Source organism: Panicum virgatum, chromosome 3K (genome assembly GCF_016808335.1).
Source record: "Panicum virgatum strain AP13 chromosome 3K, P.virgatum_v5, whole genome shotgun sequence".
NCBI lineage: Eukaryota > Viridiplantae > Streptophyta > Magnoliopsida > Poales > Poaceae > Panicum > Panicum virgatum.
Genome location: NC_053138.1, coordinates 24,096,474 through 24,113,545, shown reverse-complemented (window position 1 = coordinate 24,113,545; position 17,072 = coordinate 24,096,474). Strand labels below are relative to the sequence as shown.

Here is a 17,072-nt window from a genome sequence, read left to right as displayed (position 1 = left end):
ATGAATAAATCTAGACGAGACGACAGCGATGCGCCCGGAAGTCAAAGCCTAGATAAACTCGATAACTTTTGAATAGATTTGAATGAAGCCACATCGATGCGCCCGGTAGCTAAAGCTCAAATATACTTGGTAAAACGAAAACTCACCAGCAAACCAAGTCGCTCGAATGTGAGGCGTCCTTGATCAACTTGAAAGAACTCGTCGAAAAAGAAAAGAAAAGACGAAGTCGCCGAAAAAGTGCAAAGAAATTGTAAGATTTATTGTATTGGATGTGTATCAAGTTTTTCCAGTCCCTTACAACTGATATTTATAGCCTAGCGCTACCGAGTCCTAGCCGATTATGGTAAATATTACTTGACTTAAAAGAAAATACTATCTAAAGATAAACTACTTTAAATATTACAACCGAATCGTCAAGATTCTCGTAGAGTCTGGATCCTCTCCTCCTTCCTTGACTTCATCGGCAACTATCCATCGGCCGAACACCAGAACAGACAAATCAGCATCTTCACGGCATATTCCTCTGGTCCATCGAACGGACTCCATCGATCGATTCCAATACTGTGCATCTTTTGGTTTTTTCCAAATCGGCCACCTTTCCTTCACAAAAATCACATTCCTTGACACGTGTCAAAAAACGGTGTCAACACATGCCCCCTAGTTTCAGAGTAATTTGTTTTGCTCCGAAATTAACTCCAATCATGATTGCCAACGTTTAAACAGATATCTGTCTTCCAAACAAACAGAGTACCAAATTCTCGTTCTGCCCTTGAGCACGAGTTATAAATATCTCTGTCTTTCTCTCCCCTGACACTTCTCCTGTAGCATCCCTGCTTTCTCTCTCGCTCAAGAACACATCTGTTCCGCCGCCGCCATCGCAGCCTCCTAGGGTTTCAAGGATCCAAGTCCAAGAACCACTCTTTCGGCAATGGTGTCCATCTCCGAGATCCCATAGGTATGTCTCTTTTCCCATCAACTCTTTTGCTCTTCATCTCTCCTCCAATTTTTTCAGTCGCATTCCTCATTTTTGCTTTTATTTTCAGAATCTTATGGGCAATATGATCATCCCACTAGAGAATCAATTGAGCATGATTTGTCTAGGCTCCATGGGAAATCCAGATCCGACTAGTATAATTAACCTAGAAACCAGCAGGATTCCCCCTAAGTCTTCCAACTTGAATCTGGATTGGACTCATGTCTTTAGATCTTGGCCGAGCATTACTCCTGGATGGAGAAATTGGTTTCGTAGGATAGCCAATGTTTAGAGAACCAATTGGGAGCAGTACGAAATCAGTCAATGCTTGAATCTAACTTTATCGGAGATGATTAGAAATGAGCCGATGCTCATATCAGCCTCTTATTTTTTGTCTGACGCCATCAATGCGTTCATGTTTAACCATGGGCCAATGACACCTACCCTGATGGATGTTGTAATGCTCCCTGGCCTGAATATCCATGCTCCCGATAGATCTTTTCATTTGCTAGAAAAAACATCTTTCAAGATTGAAACAAAAAGCATCGGCGGATGGAAAGGATATATTGGCAAGAATATGAAGACCGGACCAGTATCTGTCAGGGAGCACACTGCCTTCCTCAACATGTGGCTCGAGAAATTCATCTTCTGTGGCAAATCAGTCGGTCCAACAAGCAACAATCTCAAGCTGGCAGAAAATTTGGCCACTGGCAATCCTGTCGCTCTCGGCAAGCATCTTCTGGGGGTCAGTTTATCATTTACTCCATCAAGTGTCATCCAGACTCAGAAAGAACCAGCCGATCACCAGCTTGGGAGGCCCTTGGTGGTTTATTCAGCTGTGGCTGCACATGTATATGCACAAAACTATGGTGGTCAAGTTGTCAGACACTGAGTTCCCATCAGAGGACTTCTCTGAAGAAGAAGAGACCATCACACGCCGATGCACATCATTCGGTGAAGCAGCCATTATGATTGCCAATGATCCCAAGGTTCTTTGGTATTACTAATTTCTTCAAGTGTTTCTACAATGGTTTCCCAGAGACTTTCACTATTTGGTTTACATACCAAGATGAAAAAGTTATATATGAAAACCCCTTTAAATTTCAGCTTGACTCGTGGAAAACTGATGAAGAAACCACAAAGATCATGAAGGAAATAATCTCCCAAAAAATTCTGCCAATCAACTTCACAGCTGGTAAAGATGTTCCCAGTTATGAATTCTACATTCCCTCAGTGGCAGCCAGACAATTGGTATTTGGCCAAGTGCCCTTCTCTCTCTTCTTTGTCGGCAAAGTCCAATTCAGAGGAGCTCTCAACGGCGCCCTCTCTTATAGTCGGCTGAAAGACTTGGAGCCTGATGTAGATATAACACTTCTAGCTGATTGGCAGATTGCACATTTTGCCACTATCCCTTTCATCCAATGGTGATCTGAATGACAAGAGAATATCTTCTGCAAATCGGCCAATCTATATTGCATGGTTCTGGACAACAATTACCAATTAGGCGAGAACGAAGTACAAATCAAATTACCTCCCGCAATGTCCCTTAACATCTTTTGTTTGCAGCCTTTGACTTTCACTTCTTTTAGGATGATGATCAGAACCCTCCAACAATCAGCAGAAGTGGTCAGCCAATCAATTATGCTCTGCTGGCCGATAAGCCCAATATCGGCCATTATGCTCCAACTTTGATAGATGTGGCCACTGGGAGAAAAACGTAAGGTGTCTTACACCAAAGTGACAACTCGTAAGAAAAAGAAATCCCCAGGCCAATCTTCTGCAGCAGCAACACTTCAAGCAGATATACTGGTCAATCTTCCTTCTTCTTCAGAAGGTAAAATTTTGAATCCCCTTGTGATTTCATTTTATCTGAACACTGAATATATCTTCGTTTTGTTATAAAGATCTCCCTGAACATCAATCTAGAGGAGAAGAAGAAGATCTTCAGAACACACCTCCCCATACATTACCAGATATTCAGGTATTACTTCAGCGAACACCTGAATCATGATCCTGAATTCAATATTTCCTTTTGATTTCATCAGGTACAACATTCACCTTCAGCTCCCAGAAAATCCAAGGCAGATTCTCCGCTGATACAGGTATAATTTTAGAATCTTCGTATAATCTCATTCTGCACATCTCTGACAATTACGCTTCAGCTTGCCGATCATGCATTATCTGAATCATCTGGTCAGCCGACTACTACAATTCCAGCTTCTTCATCACAGCCCTTTGTTCCTGTCGGCTCCAATTTAGAAGAAATTCACCAGAAGCAAGTAAGCACATTCCCTCTGGTCGATTTCATTATCCCTTTGTTTCCATCGGCCATCCTAATTTCATCTTCTTTTCAGGCACAAGAATCTCCGAATAATAGTTTGTTTTCTTTTCAAATCGTAGCCACCTCCCAGGAAGAAGGAGAAGAAGCGACATCGGCCAATTCAGTCGTATTATCAGATGAAATCAAGGCTAAACTTCAAGAATCCCTCCAGTTTTTGAATCAGGACATCGACCAACTGATCAAGAATGCACAGCCGATCCGTGCCATTTTGGAAGAACTGGAGGGCAAGCTTCCAGAATCGATTGAAGAGGCATTGACTCTTGCAGCCTTCATCGAGAGCCATCATGCAGAATTTCACAAGGCTCAGAAACAACTCGCCGATCGCCTTCAGCAAGAGGAAATCATCAAATAAAGGGATGACTTCAAAGCTTTAGCAGAATTGGTCGTTGGCGAAATCAAATCTCTGAATGACACCCAGGCCAGCATTCTGAGAAACAAAGCTAAATTGGAAGCTGAACGCGATCGTCTTCTGCAAAAACTCAATCGAGTAAATCAAGTAATAGATATTGTAGATCACGACCTATCCCAAATTTCACCGGCCATCACCAGACTCCAAGAAGACAAGCAGAAATATGCTCGCCAAGCATATCAACTCCACAAAAACCTGCGGCCGATTTCTGGTTCATTAGTAGATAATAACCAAGTAATTGAAAATATTGATCAAATTCGCCTGCACGCGATACAAGTAATCCGGGAAGCCTTAGGATTACTGTAAAATCATTTCATTGCACTGTGATTCCTAGAACTAGCAAACAACTTGACTTTATCCAGAAACTCTGTCTTGGTGATTTATTGCTCTAAGGGCGACTCGTATTGTGTCGGCCATGTTACAACCGATGCATTCAACTTGCGAATCGGATTTTACATATTTCTTGCACTAAAGGCAATACTTTCTAGCATTGACTATAACTTACAAAATCCGGCCGATACTACAATCGGCCATTTCCTTTATTGATCAAGACATATCCGAAGAATCTCCTGACTTTGCCGATATGACTTCATAATCAGCCATCCGAAAGAAATCCTTCTCCCATGATTGACCAGAAAGATAATTCATCCGATCATAACTCACTATATGGGTTTCAGCCGATGCCACACTGAATGACGAATCGGCCGATACTCTTTCGACAGTATCATCAACCCATTGAATCAAACATTGATGCATAGTAGATGGAATGCAACAATTGGCATGTATCCAATCCCGACCCAGCAGCAAACTGTATGAATCTTTGCCATTAATAACGAAGAAAGTAGTAGAAAGGGTCTTACTGCCAATTGTGAGATCGACACATAATGCCTCCAAAGCAGGAGACACGACTCCTTCGAAATCCTTGAGCTGATCAGTCTTCATCAGATCGTCCTGATTCTTCCCAAGCTTGCGTAGCATAACATAGGCCATTATGTTCACAACTACACCTCCATCAACCAACATCTTTGTAACAGGGTTGCCATCAACAAATCCCTTCAGGAACAGTGCCTTAAGGTGCTGCCTTTTGTCATCTTCTGGCTTTTCAAATGTTGCTGGCAATGGTTCCAGGTTTAACTGAGCCATAGCTTCCTCTAACTCTGGTTGGCAGTCTTCATCACACGGTGCCATAAATTCCTTCGGCATTATGAAAACCATGTTAATTGGCGCAGCCGATGATTCAGAATCCTGATCACCATCGGCTCTGGGCTTAGCACGCTAAACTTGTGATCGGACCCCTTTCTCGCGTAGAGCCTGTTCTTGCTCTTCTTCAATGATCTCCAACTGGCGTAGCCTCTGAACATGTCGCTTCTGAGACCTGGTCAAACCTCCTGGACACCATTGAGATTGATCTGTGTGATCAGGTTCACGCTCCAGATCTCTTCGCATCGGCTGATCATCTTGCACCCTGTCATCAGCCGTCTGTTCTAGCCGATCATGTGCAGGTATTTTTCTTCCAGCAGGATTACGTAGCATGGTCCTGCCCCTCAGTCGATCATGCACCGATACCTTTTTTCCTAGCCGATCATGCACAGGAGTGCGCTCATGCCGATAGGGCTCATGACGTGGTCTTCCATATGATCGGCTGCCTTGACCATTGAATTCGGGAAAATCATATGCTGATGGCAATGTCAACCCTCCTTCCCAGCAGTAGACAAAGAAAGAACACCTCCAATGATCTTGCTCGCATCTTTCCTTTTCTTCTCTACGCTGCCGCCTTTCACGATCGTGTTGAAACTTGTTCAACAGCATTTGAGACGTGACACGTCTATGTGGCATCAATGAACGTCCAGCATCTTTCAATGGACCCTTTGCTTTGACCTCATCGGCCTCTATTTGCACTTTGGGGTCAACAGCCCCAGATCTCTTGGCCGATGACGATGTTAGAATCTTAGTTTGAGGAGAACCTTTATCTCTGGCCATATCAACTATGTTTGTGGCGAAAGGATGCCCATCAATCTTCATTGTCCTTTTGGGAGTTTCAAACTTCAACCTCCCTTGCTCGAAAGCCATCTGAACCTGCTGTCGAAAGACCTTGCACTCATTGATGTCATGCGACGTGACATTATGCCACTTGCAATACTTCATATGCTTGAACTCCTCTTCCGACGGGATCTTGTGGTATGGCTTCAGTTTGATCAACCCTTCCGACAATAACAAGTCAAAGATCTTGTCGGCTTTGGTGATGTCAAACCCGTATGACTCGGGCTCTTTCTTCCCGAACGGACACGTCACCGGCTTCTTGTTGTTCTGTATCCATTCAGCCTATGCAACCGTTTCTTGCTGCTCTTCAGAATCATCATTAGCAGAATACTCTACATAGTTTATCTTCTTCTGAAAAGGCTTATTAGACTCATAGGATCGAGTCTCCCCTGTCATCCGACTCGCGATCTGGCAAATGCTTTCAAACTCTTGCGATGCATACTTATCTTTAATGTGTGGTAAGAGCCCGTTAAATGCGGCATCGGCCAACTGCTGATCCGACAGAACCAAACTATAGCATCGGTTTTTGACATCCCTGAACCTTTGGATGAAAGCAGCAACTGATTCATCGTTTCTCTGTCTCAAGCCGGTCAACTTTAACTCAGTAACTCTAGAAAAGAAGAACTGGTGAAACTGTCTTTCCAGATCGGCCCAATATAATACGAAATTTGCTGGCAAAGTGGTGAACCAAGCAAAGGCCGATCCAGACAAAGACAAGGAGAACAAACGGACTCTGAGTGCATCATGGTTGCCCGCTTCTCTCAACTGTAGAAGGAACCTTTTAACATGTTTCATTGTAGAAACTTCTCCCTGCCTCGAGAATTTTGTAAAGTCAGGCATCTTGTACTTGTGTGGGAGAGGAATCTGATTATAAGCCGGAGGATAGGGAGTCTTGTACATAACAGATTGTTGTTTCGGCCCCAAGCCAAACTGCTCCCTCATCACTTCAGCTATTTTTGTGCCCCAATCAACTTGCGGTTCAACTATTGGCATCTGCTGAGGAGAAGCCGTGTTCGCGTGTTGGTCATCATCGCAAGCTGTTGTGGTGTATGCATCATCGACTGTCCAGCCGATTGCACCTGAAGTGTTTGCTGGGACATCTGATTGGGTGTCTGTTGAGTCATTGTCGGCTGTGGAGTCGATGGACTAGCCGATTGTTGGACTAGCCGATTGTTGAACAGTAGTATCCATGTACGACACGTTGATATACCGCCACTATCCAGTCGCCCGATCATGAAAAACCCAGTTGACTCCTTTTTGATTAGGAGACTGTGAAAGAAGGATTTCCGTAGGAGACCGGGGTTGGAGCATAATTGCGAGACGCTGCTGTGGGGTCATCGGCGGTGGTGCCGATGCCTTACCTTGTGCAGGCATCTGCGGACTCCATGTACTTTGTACATTCGGCTGTGTTGCCGATGCATCTTGCTGAGCACCCATCGGCTGAGTGGCCGATGGATCAGGCTGAGAGGCCATCGGCTGAGAAGCCGATGCTTTAAACTGCATCTTGGGCGGCGTAGAAAAGAAATCTCTATGCATGCCATATCCAGTAGCAGGATTCCATCCTTTAGGAAAAACGGACGCAGACCCATCTTGCACAGACGTAGCAATAGGCGGCATAGTTGAGTAAATAGGATCTGCTGTAACCGCTGACGCTACAGTAGTAATCTGTGGTGGGGCATGACTGTTGCTCGTCCCTGCCTGGCTATTTGGAGCCGACAGAGCTGCTGCCATAGACACTTCCAAAGAAACATATTGCATCTGATCTAGCTGTATGTAGCAAGGATCCATGCATCCTTGAAACGTATCTTCAGCAAAAGTCATGACCACCGCGTTGTGCACCGTGTTGCCCATAACTGTTGCACACTTGATGAAAGACTGTACCACAGCTTGGCCAACCGCGTCCATCATCTTGTTCTCACGTTGAACCTCTGTCAGTGGCTGGAAAGATGGAAGATCAAACTTCTTGATCACCTCACTAGATCTGGTAACACTATACGACTTGAGGCATTCACGCTTAAACTTCTCCACCAGCTCTTCATATTCTTTATTTTGTTCTTCTTTGAGTTTATCTTCAGGAACAGGAATCTGGTTTTCTTCACTGACCGCAGATTTATCAGTAATGTCCACCATGTTGAAGCTTTCGGTCCCACTGGGCGTGTCAAAAGATGTGTTGACGCAAACATCAACACACTGAAATCCGAGGGCAAGTGTTCGCCAAGCTCCGGAAAATCAACCAAGCGTGCCAGTCAATTTGACCTGAAATTGACAAGGGACAAAACAAAGTCAAATTCGAGAGCGTATCGGTTGGGATTCCGAATATCTCTCAAACAAGCGTATCGACAAACTTTACCGATACAGTAGGCGATAAAAAGATATTGAATGCGAGCGTGTAGCGAAAAAGCGCGTCGGCAGAATCAGCCGATGCACTAGACGACAGAACCAGCTTAAAGTAGCCGATTGTGCGTGTATAACAAAATTTAAACTACGAATGTGCAACTTAGATGATGTAAACTAAAAATAAATCTAAATCGACTCTTGAGATAACACAAGTGTTACTGCAAAACCTAAAACCGATCTAATATGTTTTTAGCAAATAGATCTAATAATGGCCAAAAAGCATAGGAAAATCTACAAATTTAGCCGATATCGATAAATTGTGAATAAATCTAGACGAGACGACAACGATGCGCCCGGAAGTCAAAGCCTAGATAAACTCGATAACTTTTGAATAGATTTGAACGAAGCCACAGCGATGCGCCCGGTAGCTAAAACTCAAATATACTTGGTAAAACGAAAACTCACCAGCAAACCAAGTCGCTCGAATGTGAGACGTCCTTGATCAATTTGAAATAACTCGTCGAAAAATAAAAGAAAAGGCGAAGTCGTTGAAAAAGTGCAAAGGAATTGTAAGGTTTATTGTATTGGATGTGTATCAAATTTTTCCGATCCCTTATAACTGATATTTATAGTCTAGCGCTACCGAGCCCTAGCCGATTACGGCAAATATTATTTGAATTAAAAGAAAAGACTATCTAAAGATATAATACTTTAAATATTACAACCGAATCGTCAAGATTCTCGTAGAGTCTGGATCTTCTTCTCCTTCATTGATTTCATCGGCAACTATCCATCGGCCGAACACCAGAACGGACAAATCAGCATCTTCACGGCATATTTTTCTGGTCCATTGGACGGACTCCATCGGCCGATTCCAACACTGTGTATCTTTTGGTTTCTTCCAAATCGGTCACTTTTTTTCACAAAATTCATTTTTCTTGGCACTTGTTCAAAAATGGTGTCAACATTTTTTAAGGCTGGAAGCGGAGAATTTTTGGGCAGCCCCTGGGCCTCATCTTGCGTATGCTCTGCTTGCTCTCCAGGCAGCAGCAGCAGCATTCCTGGGCCACATCTCCTCCGGGCCGCATATATGCAAGGGCCCTCGCTCCAGGCAACCCAACTTGGGTTCCAAATCGGCCCGCGCGCTGCCTCCCACAGAGTTGCGGTCCCGGCTGAGGCCGACCCGGCGCACTACCGCCTGGGCATGGCGCCCGCCGCGCACGCACGCCCCCCGCGTCTTCCAACGCCGCTCGCGGTCGCGGACGCGGTGTCCAAGCCAAAAGCTGCCTCTCCCCTCGTCGCCGCACGCGCGCGGGACCGGCAGTCCGCCCCCACTCCCCTGCATGCCGTCGTGTTTGATCCGTCGTCGTCTCGTCGGAGAGCGCGCGGAACAGGTCGACGAGTCGCCCAGCGGTGACCGCGCGCCGCGCGCGCGAGTTTGACCCCGATCGCGCCCGCTGGCTCTCGTCCGCCGTCGCCGTTTTTCACCGGTCGTCCACCCAGAAACGCCACCGCCGCGAACGGTATTGCGACCTCCACTCCCAAAAGAGGCTCTCGATCGCCACCAGCAGGCTAGAGCGCAGCCCACTTCCAGTTCCAGCTACTAGGCAGACGACGACGACGACGATTCAGCTGCCCCGCCCGCCCGGCCCCGGCCCCCCTTGCCTTTTGGATGCACACGCTAAGCTAGCTGGGCGCGGTGGTGTGCGCGCGTTCATGTCAAACGAGCTGACCGCCGCTTCGCGTTGTGGCGCGGTGGTGGTTATGTGCCTTTTTTACCAAGTCTGTACTACATGTGTGGCTTGTTCCAAGTAAAGCGGTTAAAGTTGCACCTGTGACGACCGGCGACTTGAATATCGCGCACCATGTCATGATGAAAATTGGAATTTGGAAGTTCAAAGTAGCTTGGATTTTTGGACGAGCTCCATCGAGGTGATCGCCGACCAGGGCAAATTAATCCCGTGGGTCTGGTGTGGTGTGCTTCCTTTTTCCGATTACGTGGTTGAAATGGTTGGCACGCATTCGTATCAGTGTCACGGCTGGAGGGTTTCGAGTTCGGATTCTATCGTATGCAATTAAAGAGAGTAAATTTCACGAGTGGTCCTAAAATTCAGCTCGAGTTCTCATTGCGGTCTCAGTACTGTTAAAATGCACATCATAGTGCTTAAACTTATCCGGCACTCTCATCCTGATCCTTAAATTTGTTTGAATTCACATCCTAATAGATTTAGAATACACATAGCGCTCCATGAACTTAATTCCACGCTCTCATCCAGATCCAAACACTTTCAAAGTGCATTCATTTATTTAGAAAGAACTTTTTGTGGATTGTTTCAATTTTTTAAGATTTCAAAAAAATTTCTAAACTCTCACTCAAAATTGATAAAAAAAATTCATGACAAAATTATCTAGGATGCAATATTTAATTTGATAAAATTTAGAGGTGTTATTTTAATATATTTAATTAATTTTATTTTAGAGATTAAAAAGAATATTAAAACCATTTGTCCTTTGAGGGGGATTATAGAACTTAATTTGAAATCCAAACAAATTTGAAACAACAAAAAGAAAATCTAAATTAATGAATGCATTTTATTTTTACATATGGACCTGGATGAGAGTGTAAGACAAATTTGAGGATTGGCATAAGAGTGTGGGACAAGTTTAAGTACCACTGCGTGCATTTTGAGAGTATAGTGATCTATCACAATTCACAAGGATGAGAACTTGGGACAAGATTAAGAACTAGGATGATACACGAGATATGTTTAAATACGCATTTTAAGAATACCGAGATTGGGATGAGAATTCAGGACAAGTTTGAGGACTGACGGTGAAAGTCACTCACTAAAAATATTGAGTTATCTCCTTTCTCCATGTTTCAGGTATGTGTGAGCCTCTGCAAAAAAAAAAAAGGTGCAGACAACTTAATTTGGTATTAGGGCTGCAAGTCTTAAGTTCAAATCGTGGTAATAAGAAGCGTGAATAAATAAAACAATTTCAGCCATCTTATATTTATCATTTTTAAGGTCCGAGGTAATCTGTATATGGAATGAGTTGTTGTAGTATGAACTAATCGGCGCGGCTTGTAATTGTCCTTGGATAAGTATGGTCAAAGGCCGTGGATCATGTTCAGTAGTCCTACAAACTAACATGTAAAATCAAAGAAGGATACACGCGTGTAACATGCGTCTATATACACCCAAAAATCAATGACCACATATATACACGCAGTGCGTGGTACTGGTACGTGGAGCTCCAGTATGGATTATATGCGTATTACCACTCCATATATACGTTAATACGTACGTGTAATTATAACAAATTAAACTCAGTAACGTGTGCTGAACCTTCTCGTTGCAAAAAAAGCGAGCCTTTGCTAATTCTCGCAGAAGCGAACCGGCTGTTGGTAGGCGCACGGTTTTAATTTCCGCGAAGCTGGCCAGCTAGGCCGCACTTGATTTTGACTAGCTTGGCCGCCACATCCCCAAAACCTAGTACCTCCCCCCTTGCGGCAAGCCAGGCATACCCCACACGGTCACACCCGCAGCAAGTAGTGAACTGAGCACCCACCCCCCAGCTGGGGGTGCTGTCGTGCTCTAGGCACCAACAGCAGATGCCCAGATTTTGCTGCTCCCGCCGTTCACACGCGCTCCGCCTGGCCTCGCCTACTTCTGCCTCGTGCGCGCGTCGACACACATGCCGGCCGCGGCCGGGCCCTTCCGACCTCCAAAGGGCCGCGGAAAAAGGGCAGCATATAAGGAGAGCAACACCAACGGCGCACCAGCCCCTCCATCTCCATCTCCCTCTCTGACGGCCGGCTTCGATCGGCGCAGCATCAGCTACCCCGTTTAGTTCCGATCCTTCTCCCATCCCGGCCGTGGCTCGCACGCCTTGACATCGATCGACGACTCTGGCCTCCCTCGCTCCTTCCTTCCTCTCCACACCACCAAACCCAGCACGGACGAGGCGACGACACCCGCCGGCCGGCCCACGTATAAATTAAAGCAGCTAGCGCGCACTTGCGCGGCCGATCGAGAGAGGCACACATCGCTCGACGTGTAGAGGGAGCGAGCGGGCGAGCGAGGGAGGGAGCAAGTTGATCTATGGTATTGAGGGCTTGCGCAATGGAGGGTGCGGCGGCGGACCGTTTCGTCGGCGTGCCGTACTACGAGTGGCTCAAGCCGCGGTCGTCGTCGCCGTCGTCCTCCTCGTCGACGTCCTCGACGCTCTCGACGCCGTCATCGTCGTCGGCCGACCACTCGGCCGCCGATGGCCAGGAGCGCGACGCCATGATGTGCCTGCCGCTTCTGGGGAGGCTCGAAGGGAGGGCGACGACTCCTGATCGCGGACCAGTCCCCGTCAAGCAGGAAGAGCTGGCGATGAGCGATATCACTGCTGCTACCACCACCGGCGGCGCCGCCGGTGGTGCCGTTATTGACCTGAACATCGGCCTGCCGGCGATCGGCGGCTATAGCTCCGAGGAGGCGCCCATGGGCGAGGAAGACGAAGATGAGGAGGAGGATTACGAGGAGGAGGAAGAGGAGGAGAAGCCAAGGAAGCATGACAAGTGCAAGGAGGAGGAAGCGGGAGATCACCACGCGAACAGTACGGAGATGGCCGTGGAGTCCGTCGAGGGAGCAGAGCCGGACTACCTCCGTGTGGACGGGGAGGATGGCGTCAGGGGCTTCATGGACAGCCGCGGGCGGCGGTTCTGGATCCCGACGCCGGCGCAGATACTCGTCGGCCCCGTGCAGTTCATCTGTCAGGTGTGCAGCAAGACATTCAGCAGATACAACAACATGCAGGTGATCCATCGATCTCTGTCTCACCTGACCGGCCTTTAATTTGCATCATTTGGACGCACGGTTTTCATTTGCTCTCTCATCGATCTTCTCTATTTTCCTCATCCGCAATCAGAATCAGTTTCTGTGTTTTTAAATTGCTTTGGGTGCTTTCAAGTACGTAGGCGTGCCTATACTACTTGACTTCGTTTAAATTATTCGTTCGATTAGTTATTAGCACTCTCTAAACCGAGGGTGACAGAAATGCATGATTTTGAATCTAAAGATTCTAGAATTACACCACCCCAGATGGGCCTAATAATTGAAGCATATGGATCATGCATATTCCAAAGAAATTTATTCGAGTATTCCGATTGGGAAAGGAGCTAGTACCTATTATTGTTTCATTTTTGGTCGCTGGAAAAAAAAGGGTCTAGAACATGCGAGGCGGATACAAATGGGTTGCTATTTGACTGGTGCGCCTTTGTAAAGTGTAAACTGAACGGAACTTGCATTAGTGCAGCAGGCATGGTGTACACAAATGCCTCGCATCTATCTGCAACTCGGCCTCTTGCATGCACATGCTTTTTTGCTGAATGACCTAGCAACTACTACTACTAGCTAGCTACCAAGTGTTTCATTCATGTGTGCCGCAAGGAATCAAATGGAAAAGGGCGATGGAATTAGCTGATTTACCCCCACAACGACGCTGTGCCGACATACTATGCTTCATCATTTCACACACATTTTCTCCCTTCATTTTCTCCAACACGATGACAGGGACGCAAAGCAAACGGTTCTAGCTAGTGTTGCAGGAGAACAAGAACATATATTCCTTGTTTATTTCACGTCGATTTTTTTAAACTCTTTTTAATGTTTCTTTTTAGCTCTTTTTAATGTTTCGAATCATGGATGATGGTCGATCTTAATTCGCAGATGCACATGTGGGGCCACGGGCGCGAGTACCGGAAGGGCCCGGAGTCGCTCAAGGGCACGCAGGCGGCGACGCTGGCACTGCTGAAGCTGCCGTGCTACTGCTGCGCGGCGGGGTGCCGCAACAGCGTGGCGCACCCGCGCGCGCGCCCGCTCAAGGACTTCCGCACGCTGCAGACGCACTACAAGCGCAAGCACGGCGACAAGCGCTTCGGCTGCCGCCGCTGCGGCAAGCCCTTCGCCGTCAAGGGCGACTGGCGCACGCACGAGAAGAACTGCGGCAAGCGCTGGTTCTGCGCCTGCGGCTCCGACTTCAAGCACAAGCGCTCCCTCAACGACCACGTCCGCTCCTTCGGCGGCGGCCACCTCCCCGTCGCGCCCGACCAGCAGGCGGCGGCGGCCGCCGTGCCGCCGCTCAAGCCCAAGGAGCGGATCATACGCTTCGACCAGGCGGCGGCGGCGCCGGCGCCGTGGAACGGAGCCCACGCCGCCCAGGCATGACACTGCAACAAGTTGACATCTATCGTCAGCACGCATAGAGATCGATCGAATTAATAGAGTTACATCGATTGGAACGGAACAGGATTATGCATATATACTGCTGCCAGCTCGGAGGCGAGGCGTACATAGGCAATAAGACTCTGGAGATCGAGGTTGCTTTTGGAGGCTGTGAAGTAGATGAATTTTCTTCCCAAGGAGACGAGAGCTTCTTCAGAGACTGGGTATGTCTCTAGACTCTAGCTATAGCTCATCAATTTGCAAGGGAGAAAATTTCTCAGCTTCACATGCCGATATTTATTAGGCAACCTTGTATCAATGTATCATGCATGCATGCATGCATGATCTGATCCTATGAAATCTAGTACACGTGTTAATTATTAGTTTAACTACATCCGATGGATCATTATGTATTCAATGGTGTAGCTCATTCGCAGAATTATCGTGTGCTCTCTTAATTTTAAATTGAGTTTCATCAATCTCATGAAATTTACCTACCATGCATCACTAGTTTTTCATATAACAAGAATTATCATCAATTTAATATCAAATGAATTATGCAGGGGTGGTAAAGGACTTAAAAATTTAGCTTACATAGTTTAAGGGCCGGATTAAAAAAGGGTCGGGATTTTATTTTATATCATTTGGAGCTAAAAATACATAAGAGCTGAGTTGGATTGTGAAAGGAGACCTAGAGCCATGATCAGTTAGCACTTCTGCTATTATGTAATTGGCTAGAAAAAGTTAAAGAATTCTCCGCATTCACTCTCATGGTATAAAAAATTACCGCATTAATCCGAGAGGAATAAAGGAAAATATACACGTACATCTTGATAAATTATACTTCGACCAATGCCCCTATATACCTTGTTCTCTATATTACCCATCACTAGCTTTATTAAAGATGAAGCCAAGTTCTTGCAAACAATCCAGCACAATTTGAATGCATGTACTAAGAGTTTGAGCTGCAATTCAAATGATTTATTGATATAAAATCTAATGGGGAAATAAAAAGATCAAAAATAAAAAAACAAAGGCGATAAGATCCAATACAAATGATCAATCTACTCCTATCCTAGAAAAAAAAACTAAAACAAGTATCATCTAAAAAAACCCAGATGGACTATCGGTTCAACTAGCTGGCGCAGCTAGCTGCTCACTGCATAATTGTAGAAAGGGATGGAGTGGTTTCAGGTAACAGGAAGTTCGTAGTAAAGTAAGGACATCAGAATGCATGTAAGTGTTGAAGTTGAAGGAAAGCTTGAACTGCATATCAGATGGCCGATATATTAATCCATGTATATGCAACAAAATGAGAAGCCTACTACAATCATGCGCAACCAGTAACCATCAACATGGACAGGAATTAGTAGGGGGGAGGACGCAGGCATTGGTCTACCGAGCTTGGATCCTGAAGAACTACTAGAGAGAGACCAATGTCGACCAAATTAATGACAGATGGGCGATACATATGGGTTTTGCATCAGCCTTGAATCGTATCAATAGAGATCGTGCATATATTCATTAGTCGCACGGGGAAAACCCACCACTACGACACTGTTTTGGATCAAAATCGAACGGCGGCGGTTAAGAAGATAACTTCAGGATTATGCAAGATCCGCTAGTTTGTTGCATTCGGTTAGGTTTTCTTTATGACATGCATGTGTGAACAGAGGCCGTACTAACATGAGTAGGGTTAGCATACCTACAGTTAGTTTGTTGCTTAATTAATCCTACGACAAGAGCACGATCAACTGTTTAGTTTCTGCCCGCAACCGCTATTATATTATATTAGAATATTTCCATTAAAAAAGACACAAAATCTGAATGGAGGCTGCAGATCAGGGGTGGGTGTGTAGAATCTTGACTTGTTTGTTTATCAAGTGTGTCTGTACATCGGACCCTGGGCTAATTAGCAAGAGGGCGAGGAGGGGATGCATCTGCTAATTGCTACTCTATGTTTCCTTCCGTCCCGTGGGCGCGCACGCTTGCTTGTACTCGTATTCATTCACGAGTAAACTAGGTGCAAGTTTTTCAACGCTCGATCGCGCAAAGGCACATGTGTCGCAAGCAAGCAAAGCTAGACGACGCCAGTAAAGCCAGTCGAGAAAGCGACAGAATGCGTTGCACGCTCGCGGTGCGTATATTAATCAAATTAAAGGATAATCCACGCGATGGACTTTAATTATTTGCTCGATGGACCAGCTATATACGGATCGATCCGAGGGCTAATAAACTATGAGATTTTTTGTGCAGGGAAAAAATTAGTTACTTGGGCAGGATGATGCATGGGCGTGCAGTGTGCCTTTTTTGGCCTCAAAGTCGTGTCATGCATCATGTGCTAGCGCCCTTTTCGACCAAGTCCAAATTTCGGGCTCCTGGGATTGGACGAGCAGCCATGAAGATGAAGCACAGATCGATCACATGCCTTGATCTGTTACAACCTTGACGTAGCTTAGCTAGTGTGCATCTAAGTGGGGTGGTAGAAAGCACAAGCAGATGTGAGAGAGAAACTAAAGCTGCTAGTGCTGGGTCGAGCCGAGAGAGACTCGACGGAGATAAATAACCTAATTAAATTAGCTAGCTAGTGCGCCTGCAATCGGGCCGATGGCCGCGGCGGATATGTATGTGTATATATACAAATCCTGCATGCTGCCACGTCATCTTCTATATATGCGCACGTACGTAGGCACGTCGACGCTAGCGCTAGCTAGTTTATCTTGCATGCATGCCCGGATGCCCACAGTGCTAGCTAGG

The 17,072-nt window shown here is 46.1% G+C and overlaps 1 protein-coding gene across 1 annotated transcript; it reads left to right on the top strand.

Moving 5' to 3' along the window:
* Positions 1–11,795: 11,795 nt before the first annotated feature.
* LOC120698528 (protein TRANSPARENT TESTA 1-like) lies at positions 11,796–14,794 on the top strand. The gene is made up of 2 exons (XM_039982184.1): positions 11,796–12,908; positions 13,821–14,794. The coding sequence occupies exons 1-2, from the start codon at positions 12,207–12,209 to the stop codon at positions 14,316–14,318; spliced, it is 1,200 nt and encodes a 399-aa protein (XP_039838118.1). The 5' UTR covers positions 11,796–12,206; the 3' UTR covers positions 14,319–14,794.
* Positions 14,795–17,072: the final 2,278 nt, after the last annotated feature.

What these genes read in the sequence shown, in the direction of transcription:
- LOC120698528 (XM_039982184.1), top strand. Translation starts at nt 12,207, where the DNA reads ATGGTATTGAGGGCTTGCGCAATGGAGGGTGCGGCGGCGGACCGTTTC. An exon ending in GCAGATACAACAACATGCAG is followed by an intron (nt 12,909 to 13,820) that starts GTGATCCATCGA and finishes CTTAATTCGCAG; the next exon opens with ATGCACATGTGGGGCCACGG.